Genomic DNA, 23,743 nt, shown 5'->3' with positions numbered 1-23,743 from the left:
TGTGTGTGTGTGCGCGTGCGTGCGTGTTGAGACAGTGTTACTGTGTTTCCAGGCTGGTCTTGTGCTGCCCTTAAACTTGGAGTGATCCTCCTGCCTTACCTTTCTAAAGGCTGGGATTGTGGGCATGTGCCACCATGCCTGGCCAATTTTAAGTTATATATATTTAAAATTTTACATTTAGATTTCTTTGAAATAAGAAGGGGTTTTATATTTGATAGCAATCCTTAATGTAACGTCCTTCATTTCTCCCACACTTAGAGTACACTGACAATTTATTAGGCTCATAGTATCTGTAGAACCAAGGAGAGCATATGTGTAAAAGATTATGGATTTCTTAGGATGAAGATAAGGTCCTTTAGCCCTTTGGCCCTTTACAACCGTGCTAGTTGACTTTGGATTAGGACACTTAATGAAACTGTTTTTGTACTCATTGTCCTTGTGGTAGAAGGAAGCTTGTCTGTACCAAAGAGTGGTGTCTTTTTTTCAGCCAAAGCAGTACCTTTCAGTTTTTTTGATAAGGACCCACAATAAAACAATATATTTTACCTTTTAGCAAAATACACTCATATATGTACACTCATATATGCAAATGTTTTGCGGAATACTAATTGCCCTACTTTGTGTGGTACAGTCTTTAATATTTTTGTATTCTTTCCTGTTTCCTTTTTTTAAAGTGTTGGTCTCAATCCACTCAGTTAATTTCTCTGGGCATTTGATCCACTCAGAGTATTTCACATCCCACTAATAGTTCACAATCTACCCTTTTAAAAACTGCGTTACAAAGTTAATCAACCAGGAATAATACAATCAGCCTTTCAGAGGCAACCTGGAACTTCTCACTTGTGTGAAGGGGTAAAACAAAAGACTGATGAAGTACTAGTAAAAAAGAAGATGAAATACAAGAACAAGTAAAACAGAATAAAAAGTAAAGGGGTTTCACAAACTTAAAAAATTCCCCTTATGATAAAGCTGATTCTTTGAATTAAGTAAAGATGGCTAATTTTAGTCTACTTCTGTGAGGCCGCAAATGGTTTTTAGTGGTGGGGACTGTCTTCTTCAGATGGAAGTGAATGCTACCGCCGTAGGCTGTAGTAGCGCCTAAAGCCGGGGGTGGCCACAGAGGCTGCTGAAGCCTGTTTGCATCAGCCACGCGCTGTCGAGAGGGTATGTTAGGTGAGGACCTGGAGAAGGATGGCTGTTTCGTTTGTAGTCCCTTCCTCCGTAGCCCTGGCTGAGTGGGAAAATGGTGACATACCCATCAACTGTTAATTCAACATCAGCAAAACGAGCAAAATAGCCTTTTTAGTGGAAGAAAGGGGGAAAATTCTGACTAAATTTATTGAAAAATGGATTCTCAGCCTTGAACACTTCAGGAAAAACTGAAAATGAATGCCAGCCCTGTGGTACTTAAAGTTTTAGACCTATTTATAAACGTTTTTGGCTTGTTTCTGTGTCTCTAGAATCTTGTGGAAGAAGAATGAAGTTGCTGATTATGAAGCTACAACATTTTCCATCTTTTACAACAACACTTTGTTCCTGGTCTTGGTCATTGTTGCTTCCTTCTTCATATTGAAGAACTTCAATCCCACAGTGTATCCTTTTGAAGGCGCATGAACTTTTTCAGATGCCTGCAAACAGTAGTAGTACAACAGTAGTTGCTGGGTATTGTAGAGGAAAGAAAAACTGCTCTGGGAATTCGTCCACTAAATAGCACTGACTATAAGCAAGTTTCTGGACCCTTAAAAGAATAGCTTTGGGTTTGATTTAAAATTTTTAAAAATTTTGTAAATTGTGACTTTATGATTAATAGCAAGTATTATGAAGCAGTCTTGTATCGTGTGTGTGTGTGATTATGTGACTTAAAAGCGCCAACGGGTCAAAGCAAACCTGCCTTGTTTGATAGCTCCTGCCATAAACAAATACATCTACTGTTTTGGGACGTCGAGTTTGGGTGGATGGGATGGCCTGTGTAGTTACGTAAGCACAGTTCGTAATTTCTTGAAGTGTTTCAGGCTGCTTTTACATTGAGAGGTGGACAGGAACCATTTGTCTCCTGTTAAGGCTTCTGCTAACGGTGTTAACCAGACTTAGCAGTGGAGATTGTGGTGCAATGTCAGACACCCCTTCTGGGAATACTCCAGTGGTTTGTCCAAAATGACCCAGTTCTGAGTCTGGGAATAGCTGCGAACTCTTTCATGAGCCAGTTGCAGCCAGACGCTGATTGACAGGAGGCTGTCTTTCCTTTGCTGTCAGGAGAGCAGCGCAGCATGTGTCTTACTTCTGTGCTCCTCGGTCCGCCCTTCTAGAGCCGAAACGGGATTTGGTGGTTCTCAGTAATCATCTGTTCTAGGTCTAGGTTGGTTGTGTTTTGGTTTTAAAACCGGAACACATTCCTGTGAATATTTTTCATTCTTGTAAACTGTGTTTACAGACAGCTGCGCATCACTTTGATTATACTGAGTGTTGGAGGGAAACTACATTCCAAAGAGATGGGCTGTTTTTATTTAGTTGAAAAACTAATATTTCTCCTTAACAGTAAACTCTTACAGGAACTACATTTTGTCCATGAGTGCTTCATCAGGACTCATCGCCCTCCTGTCAACTGGCTCCAAGTAGACCATGGTGCTTAGCGCCCTGCTCTGCATTATGGGTGGCCTGTGTGTGGAAAGGAGCAGGGTGGTCAGGCTGAAAGACACAGATGTTTTTGTAGTCTGGGCTTGAGGGTTTAAAAAGAGGTAACAGTGTAATTCATTATTTGTTTATTGGCTCTTTTTGACAGACTGGTGAAGTTAAATGAATTGAAAGGGAAACTCAGAGTACCAGAACATTTATTAGAAGGCCAGAAGACTTGTAATGTGCTGTAATGACAAGTGGGGAAAATAACTTGCTTCCTTGATCTGTCAGAGGTCATGGTAACCTGTGGGCTGAGCTGTTATTATTTATAATAGTAGCAAGAAGTTCATAACTGGTTCTCCGTGTTCCAAGCAGAATATTACAACTTTTTTTGAACCATAAATATCAGAATGAATCGTCTTCCCAGGGGATGGAACAGAAGCCTCATATTTACAAGGCTCTGAATTTGATAGTTAAGCGCCCCCCCCCCCTTTGTTTTTTTAAAGAAGAAAGGCAGCCAAGGTAGTAAGTAACCTAAAAATAGTGCACAGGGCTGTGAGGGCTGGCCTGTGGGGTTAAAGCACACACTGCTGAGCGGTATGACGTTAGCCCTGGGTGGCCACGGAGGTCAACTTGACCCTGCCATGTTGGTTTCATATGTTGTCATTGGAATCATTGTTTTGCATGACTGTGGTTTCACACCACTGGAAGAGTGTTAAGAGGGAGACCCTCTTCCCTGAGTATTGACATGTAAAAAAGCAAAATGATTTTTGTGACTTTAACTCTGGAATTCTAAGAACTCATCAGGAATTTGCAGTGGTGTAAGTGCTTGTCAGCGTTTTTCTACGAGGACTTTCTTAAGTTTGACTTGTTAGTCTACAAGTTCCTGTCTATTGTGAACAAAACAGTGATCTCTTCAGCCCTAGAGGGTACAGCTGAGAGCAGTCTTGCATTTTTCACCAGTGTGTATACAGATACTATCACTTACTGCCTGTACCATGAATTGAAAAACTTTAAGCTCCTTTTTTGTACTCATGGTACTGGTTTCATATTTCTGTAAGCTTTGGCAACGTTCATTTATTTCCTTCAAGTTGTACCTCAAGGGAAATGTGTTGTTGATCTTTAGTTTTCGCTTCTAAATTCGAGGTGAACTTTGAAACTGATATTTATGTATAACTTTAACATGAGCATTTACTTCTGCGCTAGTAGATGTGTTGGGGGGCTGCCTCCAAGAACTTCGGAAAGCAGGCGGGGCAGGAATGCATGTGCGTACCCGCCTACATCGTCAGCGTCTGCAGCTGAGGTTTCATTTTCATCATTCCTTCCAGAAGCTGGCAAGTCTTTACGTTTCTTTGCTGTATTATTACTCAACTGCCATCATTGGCTAAAATGAATGAAAAAGGAAGGAAGAGATGGACTCCAAAGTACAGTTTGGTAACACATAAAGAGGTTCATTTCTGTTATATCTTTCACTTCTATTTACTTGTGGTTTAAAAAAATTTTAAGAAATCAGTAGTCTGTCTGGTGCACAGAATTTGTGTACCAGTACATTTGTTTACTTGATGAAAGGATTCTTTGACAAATCTTAAGTATAACCAGAACTGGACCAAATGTTTTAAATTGCTGGTGAAAACTTGCCACTAGAGGGCAATGCCTGTGTAGGTGGGGAAAAAAATCGCCACCATTCTTGGTACAAAAAATTGATAAAATTTGTGGGAAAGTGAGTAAGCAAAATTTGTTTTCTGGCCAGAATATTTCCTATGGCACTTTTTAAAAAAAGATCTTGATACTGCTTTCTAACTTTCTGTACTGCTAGGTGCATTTCTGTGTGTGTGATTATATGGATTATATGCTCAGAGTTGAACAGTTCGTACTAGGGTTTGTTGTACCAGTACTTTACCCTTAGATATGCAGACCTTTTCCCTCAGGTTCTCATCATCACAGAGAGCTGTGCAGTACATCGAGTTACGATGTGCTGAGTGGGACTTTGATAGTGAAAACCTGCGGGAGAATTTCCTTCTTAAAAAGACCCTGCACCCAACAGCAGTAAAAGAGAAGGTACTGTGCAGCAGTTGGGATTGAAAAGGATTGCGCTCCTGTGTCCACACTCTTGATGCACAGAAACTCCGTGGTCGGCATATTCGTGTGTGGGTTTTCATTTCTTCATTCACAGCTTAATAAAAACTTGAATTGAAATGCAGGTTGTCCTATTTGGTGTGTTATTGTGATTTGGAAATAATTTGAAACAAGTGTTAACAAATAATTTGAAACAATATTAGCAAATATTATTAATCTCAGTAATTTGAGATTAACTGAAATATGGAGCTTGAATGTCTACAAATAATTTTTCAGAAAAGTCTTAAGATGTGTGATTAAACTTTGCTTTTTAAAATTTGTGTTTTCTTATACTTCTTTATGAGAGCCATGTGAGTGTGTATTTTTATTACATTGTTTATCATTAAATGTTATTTTAATTTCCCACACACGCATACTGTGTTTTTGTAGTCGCTGATCAAATGTCCGAGGTGCTGGCAGGCATAGTACAGGGATAGTAAAGAACAGGTGCCGGGCCACTGCTAGCGTGTGCCTGCCGAACGTTACTGCCCGCCCTGCTTCTTTCCAGTGTGCCCTGCTGTTTGTGGGGACAGTGACGTACATCACTGCCCAGGTACCCGTTTACAGATGCATCTGTTTGCATGGTCAGCAGTGGTTATGCGCTGCCTCTTTAGACTCCTAAACAGGGAAGTTAAGGGAGGGTCTTTTCACGGGTAGGATTAGATATTCCAGGGAGACAGTTAAAAACTAATTCCTGTTTGCCTTTTTCCGTTTTCATTGCTTTTTTTCAGATTCCTGAATTTGGATTTATACTCATGCTTTTTAAACTTAATAATCTTCACACATGTAAAGAAATGCATAAAACTAAAAAAAAATTCTTAACTGGAACACTGGTCTAGAACACAAGGTGTGTGGATTCTAAGCCTGGTTCTGCTGTCAGCAGTGTGACTTTAGGCATGTTCTTTCATCCATCCCAGCCTGTTCTTCTCAGATAAAGGAGTAGGTGGCCTCATAGATGGCTAACCTTCCTCGAAACCTTGCCATTTGCCTCATGACTTTTGGAACTTGTTTATAAAGCAGTGTCAGTTCTTGAAGTGGGGAGCCAGGCACAAGATTTCCTAGTTTGAATTTCTCCTCCCTAAAATGTCAGTATAGGGATGGCCTCTGCCCAGATTACCCTTTGGAATATGTTTTCTGTCCAGAAATTCTTAAGAGGGAAAGAAAATGAGGGTGTGTAGAATTTTTTTCTTAAGGACATAATTGTGAAGTGCATTATCTGCTATATTTACCTTTGGTAATTTGTAGTTTTAAAAATTGGCTGTTCCCAAAACTAAATAGTTTTGTACTTGATTTTGATTGCAATTTTTTTTTTTTTTTTTTTTTTTTAAGTGGGCTTGAGAATCCTTAACCTTAGGGCAGAGTGTTCTTAAATCCAGAGGAAAAGTAGGTAATCATATTCTCCATTAGTAAGAGAGAACGGTGTTTGGATTGCACTTTAAGTCTCAGCTTTGATCGCTGCTTTTTGTTGAGTACTCGGTGCATCTTAGTTGTCGGTATGTTTTGGGGATTATTGCCTATTTTGCATGTAAGAATATACACATAGCTTATGCCTTATAATGAAAGAGCAGATAACTATTGTGAGATTGCACACAATGCTTTTATTACTCTAAGCAAATAAGTTAAATTGCATTTCCCATGAAGGTAGCGCCTTAGGTCATTTATGCATACAGTAGTTCACTGGATTGAATACACAATGAACAACTGAAAAAAGAACCCATTTCCGTCACTAATCTGATAATCCCAGGCACAAATCCAAACTCCCTATCACACTACAAATAATGGTCAAAAAATATTTATTGGTATCTAACATTTTACGATTTGCAATTTAACCATGAAGTAATTATGTGGAAGTGATGATAAGATAGCACTTTAAGATGACATATTTCGTCTGTAAATATTTCAAGTGATTTCTCTATAGGGAACTTGCTGACCAGATAATTAAATTAGACTTTTGCATATCCTCAGATGTCCAAATAGAATTAAAGAACTACTCTTAACCCTGAAAGAAGTAAGACATGTTTTCTTTAACAAATATCCACACGAAGTATATTCTCCCAGTTTTTCTCAAGTGGGGTATGAATGAAGTTCAGTAGCCAAAAATGGAAGGGCTAGATATACTCAGATTCTGAGCGCAGCAAGGCTAAACCTCTTTAATCCATGCTCAGAGCTCTCATGCGCGTAGTGTGGGACATACGATATGATTAGAATCAGGAGCTTCTTGGACATTTTGCTTTTCACTGGGAAAGTTAATATACTCAGCATATTCTGAGTAGTGGCATGTTTTTCACAAAGCCTATGATTTTTATGTTAATACTCGTCAGATACACCAAACATTATATTCAAAAGTCCCAGTTGTAGTTAAATAGTGAACATTTGCCATTCTGGGTATTTTACAGGTTTACTTACAAAACTGAACATGTGTGTTTTTAAAGCTCAAATATTTAAACTTGCACAAGTTATGTTTACAACTTGAAAGTGTAAAGCAGGTTTTAGTAAAATGTGGAAAAAAACACTCAGTTGTATATACAGTTTATTCAGAGCTTAAGTTTCCATGTCAGTGTAACCGTCGCTGTCGCATATTATCCAGTGTCTAGCTGAAGAGCACTCACTCCTCACCTCTACATGTAAATGAGCGTAACATTATTAGAATCTGAAAAGATACTCTGAATACCGCGAACGGGACCAAGCATCAGTAAATTCTTAAAAGGCAATGAAAGCATTTTCTTAGAAACTTTCGTTGAGTGACAAGTGAAATAAAACTTGCTAATATGAATATGAAATAAGAAAATGTAAAATCGTTACGGCTTATTCTCCCAAGCAAGACTTCTGAAGGAGGGTATCCTCCTCTGTCTCTTAGCCATTTATGTTGCATCTGTGGGTTTTGTTCTTTTTGAAAAAATATATCTGTACAGCCTTCTTTACGGTAACAAATACCTGAAAGTAATGCATCTTTCCCCCAATATTCTTTCCCATTGCATAAGCATGAGGTGTACAGAGCAATGCAGGGATAGGGGACGCCAGTCTAAGGTAAGAAAATAGAACGGATTTCCAGTGTGAGTTTTCAGATGTGCTTAGAACTCAGGTGCACAGTGGTAGCAAGAGCAGACACCAGAGAATCCAGGGACACTAGAGGTCGAGCAGCAGGCTGCTAAGTGAAAAGTGTGGCTAGTAACACCGGTTGGACTGGGTGCAGACTGCTATTTTACCCATGCAGCTTCCGGGGCTCATGCACTGCCTTAGGATCTATAGTCCTTTTTGCTGTAGGGCTTGTTGCGTAGGATGTTATCAATCTCGTTTACCACGTGGGATGTCATCTTTGGGAGAACCTGAGCACGGGGGAGAAGAATGTGGTTAGCATGTGTTTTCTTGTGCTCGGTGTGGAGCAAAGACATCTATTCATAAACCAGAGCTGGAATATAAACTCCCCATGAGACTAAGCTTCTCGAGGTCAAGGATCTTACTTGTTGACTGAATAAGTGAAGTCATCAGAGAAAGCTTGTAGAAATACAGAACGGCTGTATCCAGTAGAAATACAATTTAAACCACAAGTAATTTAAAATTTTCTAGTGGCTGCCTTATAAAAGCAAAAGGTAAAATTAGTGCATTTTTACTTCATTATAGCCAAAGAATCATTTCAAATGTGGAATCGATACGGAATATTAAAATACTTTTTTGGTTGTTACTAACCCCTATATATTTCAGTGAATATTTTATTTATTTATTTAGGTCTTTTTGAGTCAGGGTCTTGCTATGCAGTTCAAGCTGGCCTTGAACTCACTTTGTAGCCCAGGCTGGCCTGGAACTCATGGTGATCCTCCTGCCTCGGCATCCAGAGTGCTGGAATTACAGGCATGCGCCACCACACCCGGCTCACTGAACATTTTAAACTTACAGTGTATCTGCCTTTGGACTAGCCATCTTTCATGACCTCAGTGGCCACATGGCTGGAAGCTGCGGTCATAGACAGTACTGGTCTAGAGATCGAGGTTGGACTCCTCCTAACTGGTGTTTGGAACCCTGGTGAAGGATGACCAGGGTAGCTGACATCACAGATAAACATGCTAACGAGGACAGACCTGAGGCGGAGGTGTGGGAGGAGTAGGAGTGGAGGAAAGAAGTTCACGGAGAGTGGCTAGCTTTGGATGGCGTGCTTTGGATGCCATGTTATGGAGCTGCACCTTCATGCTGCAGGCAGTGGGGAACCTGCAGGGCTTTGAATCAGAAGTGAGTCCTTCAACCTGGAGGTAGTTTGAAGGATGCATTGAGGAGGCTGGGAGGGGACGTGTTAGAAGCATTGCAATACAGCTGGAGACGGGCTTAAGGATGGTGGAGTGGGAGAGAAGAGGTCTGAGAGACACGGAGAGGGGCGGTTGGAGACCGACTAGGGTGTTGATACCATTTGTTGAGACTGGAAAACAAAGGAGCAGTTACTTGGGGCAAAGAAGGTGGTGGTAGCATCTGCCGATCTTGTAAAATAACTTGTAGGCAGCTAGAGGTGCAGCTTTGGGACTTAGCTGCAGGAGGACTGGAGTTGAGGCCTTGCGAGCCCCTTGCGTGGACGTGCGCACTGGAGCTCGGGAAGGGACAAGGCTCGAGGGCCAGCACTGTAGTGAGTGGGCCAAGGACACACACTGCACTCTGGAGCCGGCGCAAAGGCTGACTTTCTTGCTGGAAAAGTCTGACCCTGTGTGGCGACGGTGGGGAAATGCAGTTACGATGACCAGTTCTGAGGTTTCGGCCTCACCCTTCCTTGCCGCAGTCCTGGCGAGGTGACCTTGTCTCCACTCAAGCGCAGTTCTCAGAAAGCTTGGATTTGGCAGAATCGTGGAGCTTCTCAGCCTGGGCAACTTTTGGTTCTGGCGGAAACTTTGCTATTGAAGCTAAAGGAGGAGGAGTTTGATTTCCTGCTAGCTCTGAATCGCAGAGGGTCTAAACAGCCAATGTGTTATTTAAGAGTGAGATTGTAAAAATGAGACTGAAATTTGGAAACTCGATTTGGTGGAAGTTTTGTGTCGAAAATGGTCTAGTTATGTCAAGAGAAAAAGGTTCATTATATCAAGCTACATTTAAGATAGATTTCTAAAAACTCATAGAAATACTTGCGTAAAACATGGAAAATATATAGTAAGAACAAAGTGAAGAGGAGCCATAGTTTCAGAATTTTATCTAAAATCACCCCGTGTTTAAAAACGTTGGCAGCTATTTTACATTTTAAGCTCCTTAGTGTCCATACCCTCGCCACCTCCACCATCAGTTCTGCAGCCTGGCCGGAAGAATTGGTAGAGTGGGGGAGCGTCTGCCCAGCGGTGCCTGGGCTGATGCGGCAGCAGGGAAGGCCTCCCTGAATGGAGTCACTGCTGAGCTGTACTGTGGCGGTGGCGGGACTGGCCCCTTGGGAGGCAGAGGAGGGACCATTCCTTACATCTGGGGATCTGAGTGTCTGCTGCTGGCTGGAGGTTAGGATTCTGGGGAGGTGTGTGTGTGTACACAGGCATGTGTGCTGCGGGCATTCGGGGCAATAGGCTTCAGTATGAAGGGCCTGGCTGCTAAGGAGCCTGGATTTCTCTGGGTAGGTGATGGGGAGCCTCAGAGACTTTGAGGGAGGCCCTGGACGTGGCCATGTGAGGCAGTTCTGTTTGCTAATTTTAGGTAGAGGTAGGAAAGATGAGGACCTGTACAGCCGGGCTGCCTGCAGCTGTGGCCTCTGTCCTGTCTCTCCCACCTGCGGAGCATCTGATTTGTGTCCACCCTCCAGCTTTTGTGTGCCTCAGGCACATTCTATCCTTTGGAGCAGCTGAATTCCTTACAAGGGTGGGCGCCCCACACTCTCCCTTCTTCCGCAGCGGGGCAGGAAGGGAGAGCGCCGGTAACCCCGTGGCGGCAGCCGTGCTGCGGGGTGACGTCCCTGTTCTCTTTCCCTGTGAGCGTGGATGCCTCCTCCATCCTTTGCGGGCCGGAGCTTGGCTGGGAGGAAGTGCTTTGGGAAGAAAAGTGACTCACAGTTGCCTTCCCTGCCTCTCCCTGGCCGCATGACCTCCCCTGGGATGGCGCGCTTGCCCTGAGTTAGCGTCATGGGCACCCCGCATTCCTCCCTCCCAAACCCGGGAGACTGACTTCCTCGCTGCACCTCCGTGTCCTCGCCTGCTGCCCCTGCCTTTCAGTTTTGCTTTCCGCACGGCAGGTGGAGCCATCTTTATGCAGTGGAAGCACGTCCCTGCTCTCCAACCCACGGAGGAATTCCACACGTGAAGGGTGAACTGCTGCCGTGCTGTCCTGGGGGAGCTGCTCCTGCTCTGCATGTCAGGGCATCCCCTGCTCCCGTCTCCTTTGCTTGAGCCTTGGCTGGAGCCCCAGGGTCGGGAAAGCCGAGCTCCTCCCTGACTCAGTCTGCAGCGTTCCTCCCTGCGCCTGGAGTACACTCCTGGGCTCCTCAGACGCTGTGAGAAGGATGTGAATAGATGGGGGCCTTGCAATAAACATCTTAGGGGGGCCTTTTGCAGAGACATTAATAGAGCCCCCCATTTTTCCGTTAGTGTATTACAACAGCCTGTTTATTTCCTGAGTAGCTCTTTTCACAACCTGGAATAATTCTGTGGGTTTTTTTTTTTTTTTTTGGTTTTTCTCTGGTATCGGGAATCGAACTCATGACCTTGCGCTTGCCAGGCAGGCGCTTTTGCTGCTGAGCTAAATCCCCAGCCCCTGTGGGTTTATTTTTATCTGTCTCGGGAATAGAAGCCCCTTGGAGGTTGGACTTTATCTTTCTTTTGTCCTCTGGTATCGCCAGTGCTGACCGGTTGAATGAGGATAGATTTCTTAATTGACTTTCTCAGCCAGCTCGTTGAGAGCAGGATCTTGTTCCTACTCATTGCAGAACTCCCACTCCCTAGCTCTTGGTGCCAGACAGGATGAGTGTGCTAAGAATATTAGTGGAATCAAAATCACTAGACTGAATTTTATCTCCTGTCCCCACTGTGTGGGGCAGCTGTGTGGGGCAGCTCATAGGAGGGAGCCTTCTCCGTGAAGAAGCAGGGCCCACAGAATCCAGGAAGAACCGCGGGGCTGGACAGAGTTCTTGGAAGCAGAGAGGCGGTGGTGCTTTACCCTGCTCTGGACTCCTAGGAAAGGTGCTGGGGACGGGCAGCCTCCACCATTTACCCCCACACAGGCGGGGCTGTTATTTAAAAGGGCTTTTCTACTCTCAGTTTGTGCCTACCTCTGTTTAATCTCTTTCTCCTTTTGGGAGAGCTGACAGCTCTGCTTGTTTCAGGGTCAGCTGGATGGGGAGAAACGGAGACAGCTCTGTTTCTCTGTGGGTAAGAAGGAAACACACCCATCTCTGCCTGTTGCAGCAGTAGTGACTCTGGCTATTCCTAGGGCCTTCGGTAGGGCAGGCCGGGACTGAGCTGTGGCCCTTGGGGGAGGGGCAGGTCACAGCAGCCGCCAATCACCACTCTCCTTAGCTGGAACACCCAGGAGCACCGCCGGCTCCGCCCGCTCCCCGCAGTACTGACTGCTGCGGGTTCCATCTAAAGCCCGGACCACAAGCCGTCCCTGACGGTAGGGGAGGCGAGTGGGATGGGCCTCCTGAAATTGCTTCGGGGGAGATAGGATCGTGGAAGTCCAAATAGAATTTTTGAGTCCATTTCTCCTCAAACAAGGCAAATATTAATGCAACAGTTATTTCCTGAGTGATGAGTAAGGGCCACGTGGTGTGCTAGGAGCTAGAAGGTGAGTGGAGAAGCAAGGCCTGCCGCGGAGACAGGCAGTTACGCATTCACTGTCCTGCGTGCTGTGCTGGGAAGGGAAAAGAGCAGGATGCCAGGAGATGGAGACTGAGGAGGGACGTGGTGCAGCGGAGCTTGGCAGCGTCTGTGAGGGCTGAGTGGTATGTGTGTACTGTCCTATTTCCATTAGATTTCGAGTAGGTGAGTAAGAAGGTTTTTATGGGCAGGCCTGGGCAGTCAGTTGCTAGGAGTAGTGCCGGAACGCACTGTCCTACAGAGATGAGCCGGCCTGAGAAATCAGCTTTGGGAACACTGCCTGTTAATAATACCGGCGACAACCCTGGATTTGTTGAAAGCTTTCTGTTGCTGCTTACACCTTTGTTCCCCCACTCTGGACAGAGGAGGAGACATCTGAAAAGGCACCACGGCATTCCCAGGCGTTTGCAGGACAGGGCTGCGATACTTGCCTGAATGGCACCGAGGTTTTCAATGAGTTGCTCAGGAGTGGATGAGCCCAGGAGCACGGAGCTCACGCCTTCATTTCTCAGGCACCACGCTGGGAAGAGAGAACATAAGGCCGGCGTGTCAGAGCGCCCATGGTTATTGCTTAGCTTGTGAACACCAGGTCCTGCTATGTTTGTTGCAGTCAAAATTTATTAACTTTTCTGTGGAAAATGCTCCCTAGGATTGAAAACCTGAGCAGCGCCCCCTGCTGCGCAGGAGACTGATAGAACCTGGGCATTTGAGTTGGGCTAGGGGTCTTGTGCTTTCTAAGAGGGGCTTTGCCCAGCTATGGGGCATTTGGTCCAGCTGCCCAGCACAGGAGCATAGCCTTCGCCTGCTCTTCCTTTCTTTCCTGGTCTTGTTTTCCTCATCTGTTGTTTCAAAGTCCTGCAGACTTGCTGTCTGCTCCTTCATTTCCACCTACCACCTCCTGGGCTGAGCATGCGCATTACTCCCTCCCTGGCCCTTAATGGTCACCCTTCACCCCCTCTCCTGCTCTGGGGAACTCGGTCTGTTTTTCTCTTCCCCCTCCATGTTTTAAAGAAAAAAACTATTGTTACAATGTATGGACTCCCCCTCCCCTCAAAAAAAAGTACTTTAAAGGCACCTTAAATTCTTCCTGGTAAATGTACCACCCGTCACTATTTTTAGTGTACAGTCATCACCATTTTATTTTTCTAACCTGGAGCTGAACCCAGGGCCTTTGCACTGAGCTGAAGCCCCAGCTCTTTTCATTCTGAGACAGAATCCTGCTAAGTCACTAAGTTGTTTAAGTTGGGCTGGATACTTGTAATCCTCCTGCCTTAGCCTCCCAGAGTGCTAGAATTACCAGTATGTGTCACCGTGCCTGGCTGCAGCTCCTACCATTTTTAATCCAGTTTTAGAACATTTGTATCACTCCAGTAAGAACTCTCTTGCACGTTAGTAGTTAATCCCTATTCTTTCTCCAGACCTAGGTAACTGGTAATCTACTTATTGCTTGTAAATTTGTCTCTTCTGGACATTTCCTATGAATGGAATCGAGTACCGTGTGGTCTTTTGTATTTGGCTTTTTCACTTAGCACACATAGTTTCTTTATGTGGTTGTGTGTGTAAGTGTTTTCCTTTTTCATTGCTGCGTAGTAGTTCACTGTGTGGGGTGCACGGGGTCTACCTTTTTGGTGGCTCAGCTGTGTTCTCCAGCCCTGCCACCACCGCCTTCATTCAGGTGCTCACCTGCCCTCTCCTTGCAAACTGGCTTTTTTTCTACCTCTTTCAAGTGCCCCTCCCACACATAGCTTCTTCACATCCACTGCAGTTTCTCTAAATATAAACCTAATGGTGCCACTGCCCGGGCTAAAAGCTCTTTAACTTGTACATGACAAAAATCCTATAAAACAAAACTCTTATTCTTGCCCTAGCAAGTGTTACCTTTTAATCTGCCTCTCCAGCATCCCATCTCCCTGCCTTGATGTTTGTGCTTTAGGAGCATGTCCTCTCCATCCCCAAGTAGCCGGCTGCTTTTCCTCCTCCTGGACTGCTTTGCTCCTTCCTTTCCTCACAGATGTCTACTCATCTTTCGAGATGCCCAGGGTGTCGCTTCAGAACCCCATGCTGGGCCGGGTGCCCCTACTCGGTATTCTCTAACCCCTCTTCCGTTCTCAATACTGGAGCACTGGCAGGGGCTCTGTCAGAGGCCTGAAGCAGGCCCTGACTGTCTGGACTTATTCACTGTTCTCTTCAGGAGTGTGAGAGTAGCTCATCCCTGTCAGGCCCCTTGTTGGGGTATGTTGGCCAGGTACGTTTGCTATCTGTGCCATAGAAATGGAGAAGTGAGTTTATTCCATTTGGCCAAAATGAGATAGCAGCTGGAGCCTGCAGAAGTACTCTGGTTTCTAGACTAGGTACAAAAGCCAGGAAATAAACATATGTAGATTCAGCCTGGCTTTGGCCCACCCAGGGGCCCAGGAAATGTTGAAATGTTGCAGCCTCCTTGGCACCAGCTGTGGTGCGGTGGGGTGGGGTGGTGGTTTCTGCTCTCAGCATGAGGAAGCTGGAGGAGTAGCTTATCTTAAAAAAAAAAAATACACACACACACACACAATTGTTACAGAACCATTTTTACCTTTCAGTTACATTATCTGTTTGTTTCCGTTAGGCTGTGAGGTGTGGCTAATTTGCGGTGGGATCTTAGAAACCAGCTCAGTACCTGGCACCTAGGAGGCACTTACTAATGTTTGTAAGCATAGGCGTAGGTGACGGATGTGTGCTGCTGGCGTCTCTTCTGTCCCCGTGTGCTGAAGGCTGCTGGCAAGTGACACTCTTAACTGTTACTGTGCATGGCTGTAAAAGACCTTAGAGCCATCCCGAGGTCTTTCCATGGGGTAAATTGTGCTTTGTAAAGGCACCAATATAGGACATCCGGGGATTTTTTTCTCTTTTCTTTTCTTTTTCCCTGGGTTTCACTATGTAGCCCAGGCTGACCTTGCACTTGCTGCAGTCCTCTTGCTTCAGCCTCACAAGTGCTGGGATCACAGGCATGTGTCGCCATGCCCAGTGAGATTCCAGCTGTTTTATTCTCCTTCTGTCTTTTCCTTTTCTTTTTTCCTCTCTCCTTTTTTCTTGGGGGAGGGCTGATCATTTCTTGCTTTGTACTCAGAATTCTTCTTGGCCTTAGTGAGAGTTCCGAGTGTAACACAGAGCTCCGGGCGACTTACTGCCCATAAACAACTTTGAAGTCGGTAGCAGCTGATTTCCCCAGATGGCTGTGGGGCACAGGAGAACTTCTGGGTGCAGACCTACTCCCTGGGTAGCACCTGCAGCTGAGGTTGGATGCTTAGCGTCTCTGAGTGTCACCAGCCAGCATATTCAGCACCTGTTTACTACCAGCGAGGGGTGATGCTGGCTCCTGAGCAGGTGTGTTACCTGGGGAGCCAGCACAGCTGGGCTGAAGTGGTTTGTTTCCTGACCAAAGCTCTCCTTTCCCCCACACCCACCTTATAGATGAAAGGTAATATAGTGGAAATCCTTTCGGTTTTGAGAGTTCTGCGGTTAAAAACAAAACTACTTGTTTATAAAGAAAGAACAAAAATGACAGGCAGGGAAGACATCTGGGCGTAGAGGGAGGAGAAGGAGAAAAAAATATATTTTAACTTAAATTCACACTTTATGTGGAGGTTGTTTCATGTATATCTACTATCCAGTGAAAATCTAAATTCTGTAAAGATTTCTCTTTAGAAAGATGATGTGCTACGTCTTGTTCCTTGTATGTTGGGAGACTGGCTCAGGGCTTGCCAAGGATACCGAAATTCAAGGACACTCATAGCAGGGCACATGCATGCACACCCTGCTGTATACTTCAGATCATCTCTAGATTATTTATAACCCCTGGAACAAGATAAATGGTTGATTAAATCCATGCATATGGAGGGTCAACTGTGCCGATTCATGGTACCACCTAAAATCAAATTTATGAACATGCAAAGTTTGTGTTTCTTTTTGCAGATATTATTCTGACCACACAAACAGCCAGGAGTGAACTTCCGGGATGTCTAATTCTTTGCCAAAATATCATCATTGTCATCATCATCACTGCCCCTTGCTGAATACCTACTCTGCTTTGCATGTATAATTTCTCCTTACTTAACAAGTTTGTAAGATATGCATTTTAATGTTCATTTTCCACACAAGAAAATTTATAGTAAATAAACTTGCTTTGGTCACATAGCTACTTTTTTTCTTTGCTACGTTAAAAGCTGTAGGGATGCTGACTAATTGCACTAAATATGTTCTTTGTTTTTTTTTTTTAAGAAAGAGAGCAATAGTCATAGTAGATCTTGATACCTTATATTTCTTCCCTGTAAAGCTTTTTTATTTCCATTTGTTTATGGTGTTAACTGCAACTAATATTTTTCTGACTTTGAGCCTCAGAAAGGTCAAGCTACCAACAAATATTCTGTTAAATTATTTTATTGGCATAGACCTATGAATTTTTTTATCTCATTGTGTCATTATATCTAATTTGCCCCCACTCCTGGTATTTTTTTAGTCTATATGATTTTTTTCTCCTGGAATTGACACCCGTTTTATTCCTTTTTTTGTTTTTGTTTTTTGGTTTTGTGAGATAGAGTCTCACTATGTAGTTCAGGCTGGCCTTGAGCTCCTTTTGTAGCCCAGGCTAGCCTTGGACTTGTGGTGATCCTCTTGCCTCTGCCTCCTTAAGCATGCGCTATTATGCCTGGCTTATTCCTTTCTAGGTTGCCATGTGAATTCCAGCAAATCTTCCATTGATATCAATAGGACAGATCTACTAACAGTCTACAGCTAACGGGATTGTTTTGGTGACTACGGAGACAAGACAGTGAGTATGAAGTGGTTATCACCCAGCCTGGCAAATACGCCCCAGCGAGGGGACTGAAAGTAAACGCTTTTCTGTCCCATGTGCAGCCACCGGCACACATGCCCACAGTGTCTGACCACAGTGTGCCGTAGGTGTAAAATACACCCTAGATGATAGACAGTGTGACAAAGGATATAAACTATCTCAATAATTTGTCTTATATCTATTACATTGTGAAATAATATTTGGGGAACACTGTGTTAAATAAAGGCCTTTATTAAAGTTAATTTCACCTGTTTCCTTTTTACTTCTTTAATGCAGCCACACGGAAGTTTGAAATTCAGTGTGTGGTTCATGTCATCTGTCTACGGGACGGCCCCAGTGTGTGTGGTTTCGAGTTACCAGGGACCATGATTTTCATGGATGCCACAGTACAAGAAGAGCAACTTCCATGGCACTAAGTTGTCTCCAAGCAAAGCTTCTCCAGGATCAACTTCCCCTGGCAGTAGCAGGGGCCTTTGTCACAGCCTGACGTCAGGCCTGGCTTAGCTTTGACAGGGTTGGGAACCAGAGCCAGAGGAAATGGGTGTCACTACACAGTTCGCCTCTGGTGTTTGTGAGAAAGCGTGTGTTTTCATGGACGTGTTCTTATTTAAACTGCGTTAAGGGGAAGAGGGGAAAGAAGTAAGGAACTTGTTCTGGCATATATAGAAAATGGTGGAGACCCTTGAATAACTCACTTTGTGCTGCATTTACCAGGGTGTGTGTTTTTGAGATCAGTCTGTCCTCACAATAGATAGACATTTTGTCTGGTTAGATATGTGGACTAATAATAGAAAACTGCGTATTTTGTGGTCTCTGCAAAGGCGTGTCCTGCCTCTGCCACCCCGGGGACGTCCTTACCAACGGCCAGCTGAGGTAGTGTGCAGCCGAGGCGCTCCGCGATGGGAGACAGGTCTTTGAGCTTGTTCTGCTGTTTTCTTCCTTCCTCGCTTACAATCCTTTCCTTCAGCCACTGGTAGCACTGCAGGTAAGAATAATATAACAGTGGAATGTTAACATGTGGCACGGATGGGATGTCCAAGACTGTTAATCCAATAAATATAGGAACTTCAGAGTGAAGTCCTGAGTCTCCTTGATTCTGACTCTTACCTTTTGTAGTGAGAAGGAAACATATCTTTATGCAAAGAAATGTTCGTGTACCTTTGCTCCTTGTTTATTTGTTCAAAACAGATTGCTTCTGGCTGATATTCGCCATTGAAATTGATCAATAGGCACAAAAGTCCTTAAAACCCTGACATACAGACAGTTACACCCTAATCGGTCAAGTGGAGAAATTACAGTGTTTCTTACTGGAATAGCCTGGTGTTAGAGGAGAGACGGAATGAGGGAGGGAGGGAGAGATAGAGAGAGAGGGAACTGTCATTTTACCGACATCTATTATGTTTCCTTTTTGTTAAGAAATCTAGGTGCCAAGCTTTCTGCTCCAAGTAGGCCATTATCTTACATTCTTGTTATAAGAATTATCTTACATTCTTGTTATAAGAATGTAAGATAATGTATTTTCTCTCTTGTCTTCAATTCACACCTAATCTCATATTCTTCTTATAATGAGGACTTATTGTTGGCTTCCTCAATTTCTTTCTAGAAGTAGACATAGTATAACTGTTAAATATCAAGTACATTTTTAAAAATTAAACTGAATAAAGAATTTTCCAAACATGTACTACCTATTGTGTAACTATGGAACTTTAAGCAATTCAGCAAGGGAAACCATTCTTTAAACGTATGAGACGAGACTGACCCTGATCTGTAGAATATAAAGTGAATCTAATTTCCTAAACAGAAGGAGAAAAACTGTGCAGTCCTCTCAATGCCCTACTTTCCAGAAAGCTTTGTGCTTACTATGAAGAAGGAAATAATAGTCTCTTCTGCACAACACTAGCATCAAGCAGCAACACCCAAAGGGAAAGATACTTGTAAGAAAGTTAGTCTGGTTTGGGGAAAATAAAAACACTAAACTCTGTGTGGCAGCGTGGACTTTCTCTGTTGCTTGTGCGGCGACATAACTGCCACCCGGACCTTTACCTTCCCAGAGGCAGCAGGCAGCTCTGCCGTGGGCAGTGGGCCATAGGCCCCCACCCACGTGATTTCAGTCAGCCGCTGGCTTTTGTTTTTTAAGAAGTTTTCATTATTCAAAGAGAGAATTTCCAAAGAAAAGGGTAACCACATTATTTTTTATTGTGATTTTTGGAATTATTTTGCAGATGTGAGAAAGCAAAGGGCAAGCCTCCCCTGCTGTCTGCCTCCTAGATCTCAAAGGCTGATGGCCTGGCTCCTCACTCGGGAGTCTGCTTGGGGAAACAGCCAAGTGTTTTTCCAGCCTAAGATCTGTGAAGCTCTGACTTATTCCAGAGGAAGGGTGGTCTGGCACGTCTCTCTGGAGATGACAGCTGGTGCCAGTGCTGATGGGGCGGATGGTTACGACTGGGACCCGGGCAGCCTTTCTGGGCCAGGGCACTGCCTACATCAGAGAGTCCCGAACTTGCTTTGCTCTCCTCCATGGGAAAAACATCAGTTCTCACTTAAGTTTCATAACATCTTTCAGGGGGCTGATATCTTTGAATGCTAGTCAAACAAAAAAATTGAAAGCTAATGAAAAATGCTCTTGAATAATTGCTTTTTATTACAACAAGGACAGTTTCTGAGGTTTCAATATATACCACACTGAATGGTATATATTCTAAGAATGGCATGGTGGCAAACACCTACAATCCCAGGACTCAGGAGGCTGAGGTAGGAGGATCGCTACAAGCTTGAGGCCAACCTGAACTGCATACTGAGACTCTGTCTCCAAACAAGTTAGAAAGCAACACAGAAAGAATAGCTGATTTATTAATCTCACTGAGCTCTGAACTCTTCCATTTTTCAAATCATATATGCAATATATTCTTTTCTTAGGTTTTGGGTATGATATATATATGTGTGTGTGTATAAGTATATATGTGTGTGTATGCATGAGTATATGTTTATGTGTCACAAATACACATACTCTATTGAAAGACAGATATCCAAAAGTAACAGATATCAAACATTCATTTTTATTTATTGAATCATTCTCTCCCCATCCTCAATATAATAAATCTCACTGTTGCTTTAATCAGTGCAATATAAAGAGTTGAGGCTTTAAAAAAAAAAGTGGATGCATAGTGTTTATACTGCTTGCCTCATACCAAGAGGAACATTTCCAATGTTTTGGAAGTAAGCAGTTTAAAACTGGGAAAATGCTAGCAGATGGAGAAGATGAGCCTTAAACAATTAAATATGGAAGTGATCTTGAGCCCTGACCCTGTGGCTGGTGCAGAGGGGCTCCGTGGGGAAGAGTCTCAGTAACTGGGGGACACTATGGTAAAGATAAATCTCTTCAGTTTTTCAGACACAGCATGGACACCCCTCCTCAGTACAGTGCGACTTTCCGAGCTAACCCACTGGGGTCTATGGTGCTGGTGAACTTCATGCTGTTTAATAACTCAGCTTGTACATGTCTGTCTCTCTGATAAGTCTCTCAACTATTCCTTGAGGGATGAGCCTGTCCCATTCATCCCTGTCGTCCTCAGCACCTAGCATAGAGTCTAGCGCCAAGTAGATCATGAGTAGGTGCTTGTCAAAGAATCAATTAAACGAGCATTTCCCCCTTCATATTAGTGGGCTATTCTTTCGTATGTAAGTCACAATATTCTCTACATTTCCTAAAGCTATTTGTTTGCCCTCTCCCAAACACTGTAACCATTATCTAGGTGTCCCATCTTATAGGTAACAATGTCAGGATGGTCCTAGTCTGTGAGACTTTTTCCAAAGTCTCTCATAGCTGTTAGTTAATTCTTGATTGGAATTTAGGCAGAGAGCACAAGGCATGATCAAAATATACAGTGAATGTACAAAATTATTACCTTAGACATATTGCTGTGAATCTCCCTCAAAATACTACTTCTCACTTTCAACACATTTATCTTATTCTTGCTACTTTCTGAAGCAATTTTAGAAGTCCTCTTCATGAGTGTCTTTAGGAGATGTGATAAAAAATACAGTAAATGTGGCTGCTAGGTTTGGTGAATGTGACTGTTAGTGTCTAGGAAGATACTCTTGCAGTAAACCTGGTGAGAAATGATGAAGATCTAAATAAGGGCGCAGCAGAGAAGAAGCTGCTCATGGCTTGGCAGAGAGGAAGCAGAGAGAAGTGAAGGGAGGAGCTGAAAAGGGTAATATAATCTTCCTGGTCACACCCATAGGGACCCATCTGTTCACATGAAACCCTACCTCCTAACAGGAAGCTAGCTACAGCACCCCCATGATCTAGTCACCTCCCAAAGCTCCTGCTTACAGTCACATGAAGCTTCAGGCAGACACCTAGATATAAACCATAACATTCTGCCCTGCCCCCAGCCTAATACATATTATGCAAAATGCATATGACACATCTTTAAGAGTGACCAAAGTTTTAATAATTTGGACACTGTTGAAATGGCCAAAACTAAGGTCTCCACTGAGACTGAAGGCTTACACTTGGGTGTAAGCCTCTGTAAAAAAAAAAAAAAAAAAAAAAAGTTAAACACTGCCAACATACAATGGCACAGGATAAACATTCCCATTCTAAAATAGAGAAAGAGGAGGATAGAAACCTATAGGACCAAAGCAAGACCAAAACCTAGAGAGCAAACTCTAAATCTGGTAGCTCTGTGTCCAGTACCTGGGGCAAGTTTTGAGGGATCTGAACTCCAAAAGGCTTGGGGAGTCCCAGCCCAAGGCATTGCTAGTGGTTGCTGCTTTCGTGGCTTTTCTCTTACGCTGGCTTTGCTCATTCCCTCAGGTGACTTCTCTAAACTCCTGGGGTTCCCAGTGCACTTTGGTTTCACTCTCACAGCTTCATGCATTACCCTTTCATAGACACACTGCCTAGCCTTCAAGACTGTCTCCTAATGTCTGGGTGGAAGCCTCCACGATCCCACAATTCTTGCATTCTGCACAACTGTAACAATAGCATCAAGTGGATGCTGCCAATTTCTGCCCCTGGCTCCAGCAATAGCCAGACCCTTTTGCTACATGGTTGCAGGGACCTCTGGGCACTTGACCTCTCTGATAAGTCCCTCAACTGAGCATTGTGAATGGAATCCCAGGAGGCCAGTTTCCTAGGTGGCCTCCAGCTGGCTGCCTTGGGGGTCTTGTCTCAAAGCAGCCTTTCACTTTTCCACGCCTAAGTCTATGAAAGACCATTCTTCCCAGGCCCCTGAGGCATTCTTTCTAGTGTCCAGATAGAAAGTATTTGGCTTCTATTTAATGCTAATCTTTTCAGCAACCAAGCTCTCTTATGCTCCAATTTTGCAGGTCCCAGCTTTATTTGGGCTTCCTTTCTGGGCAATCTTAAAAAATTTTAAGTCACTCAGCTGTGCCATTTGCTCTTGATTCTTAATGTAGCACTGGCAAAAAACTCTCAACAGTACCCGTGCTATAGCCTCAATGTTAGGCTGCCTTGAAATTTTGTGTGCCAGATTACTTAGTCCCCTGAAAATCATCTCAGTCTCCTGCAAAGTCTCAGGACTTGAGCAAGATGTAGACAAATTTTCTGCCACAGCACAACATACATGGTCTGGACTGCAAGTGCCAATGGAGTCCTTTTCCCCAACTGAAACCTCTTGAGTCTGGTCTTTACCATCTGCTTTCTTATCAGCATTCTGTCTTTCTGAGCTCTGACTAGAATCTACTATCAAGCTGTTTACAATAAATCCACAATTTCTCCAGTTGGCATTTTCAAACCTTTCCAAACTCTTCCTACAAGTCAGTTCCAAAGCTTTCTGAACCACACTTTCTGAATCACACAGTGTCTTAACAATGATCCCAATTCTCTGGTACCAAAATCTGTCTTAGGCACTTTCTTTATTATTTGAACAAAACACCTCACACCCACAACCTGAAGAGGACGGGTTTATTGTGGCTCACAGTTACCGTCTATGGTTGGTTGGCTTCAAGGCACGACAGCATAGGAGAGGTGCATAGTAGAGGAGCTTCTCATGGCATGGCAGACAAGAAGCAGAGAGAGTGAATGCGGGGAGCTATAACCTTCCTGGCCACGCTCACAGTGACTCATCTCTTCCAACCAAGCCCTACGTCCTAACTGCAAGTCAGCTACAATTTGTTTGTCAGATCTAAACCCCACTGTAAGACAAGGAACACCTGTATAGCAAAAGGTCCACCTATGATTCCAAAGGTCCCACCTATGATTATATGAGGCTTTAGAAGGCCATCTAGATATGAACCATAATATCACCTTCAAACATCTTGTATGTGCGTTCTTCTTCTTTTGCTGTTTGCAGTTGCATTTATGAAAGTGTTTTCAACTGTTAGCAAGTTTTCCCCAAATAATAATGGAGATTAGATAATCATATACTCCAAAAATAGACTAGCTTTTTCTTGT

General features: G+C 43.8%; 2 protein-coding genes across 3 annotated transcripts in view; one reads left to right on the top strand and one right to left on the bottom strand.

Annotated features, from left to right (window-relative positions):
* Ssr3 (signal sequence receptor, gamma (translocon-associated protein gamma)) overlaps nt 1-5,094 on the top strand; it is a 14,720-nt gene extending 9,626 nt beyond the window's left edge. Inside the window, exons 4-5 of the mRNA XM_005393079.2 lie at nt 1,461-1,592; nt 2,550-5,094. Coding sequence (XP_005393136.1) covers nt 1,461-1,592; nt 2,550-2,616 — 199 coding nt within the window. The 3' untranslated portion in view covers nt 2,617-5,094. The remainder of the gene's footprint in view (nt 1-1,460; nt 1,593-2,549) is intronic.
* Nucleotides 5,095-6,306: 1,212 nt separating this feature from the next.
* The window catches only part of Kcnab1 (potassium channel, voltage gated subfamily A regulatory beta subunit 1), a 407,620-nt gene continuing 390,183 nt past the window's right edge, over nt 6,307-23,743 (bottom strand). For both annotated transcript variants that reach the window (XM_005393077.2, XM_005393078.2), the window contains exons 12-14: nt 18,178-18,298; nt 12,920-13,008; nt 6,307-8,054 (exon numbers count right to left, since the gene is read on the bottom strand). In XM_005393077.2, the coding sequence (XP_005393134.1) occupies nt 7,965-8,054; nt 12,920-13,008; nt 18,178-18,298 (300 nt within the window). In that variant the 3' untranslated portion in view covers nt 6,307-7,964. The remainder of the gene's footprint in view (nt 8,055-12,919; nt 13,009-18,177; nt 18,299-23,743) is intronic.

Source organism: Chinchilla lanigera, unplaced genomic scaffold (genome assembly GCF_000276665.1).
Source record: "Chinchilla lanigera isolate Chin_1 unplaced genomic scaffold, ChiLan1.0 scaffold00047, whole genome shotgun sequence".
Classification (NCBI taxonomy): domain Eukaryota; kingdom Metazoa; phylum Chordata; class Mammalia; order Rodentia; family Chinchillidae; genus Chinchilla; species Chinchilla lanigera.
This window is presented reverse-complemented; position numbering and strand designations above follow the sequence as displayed.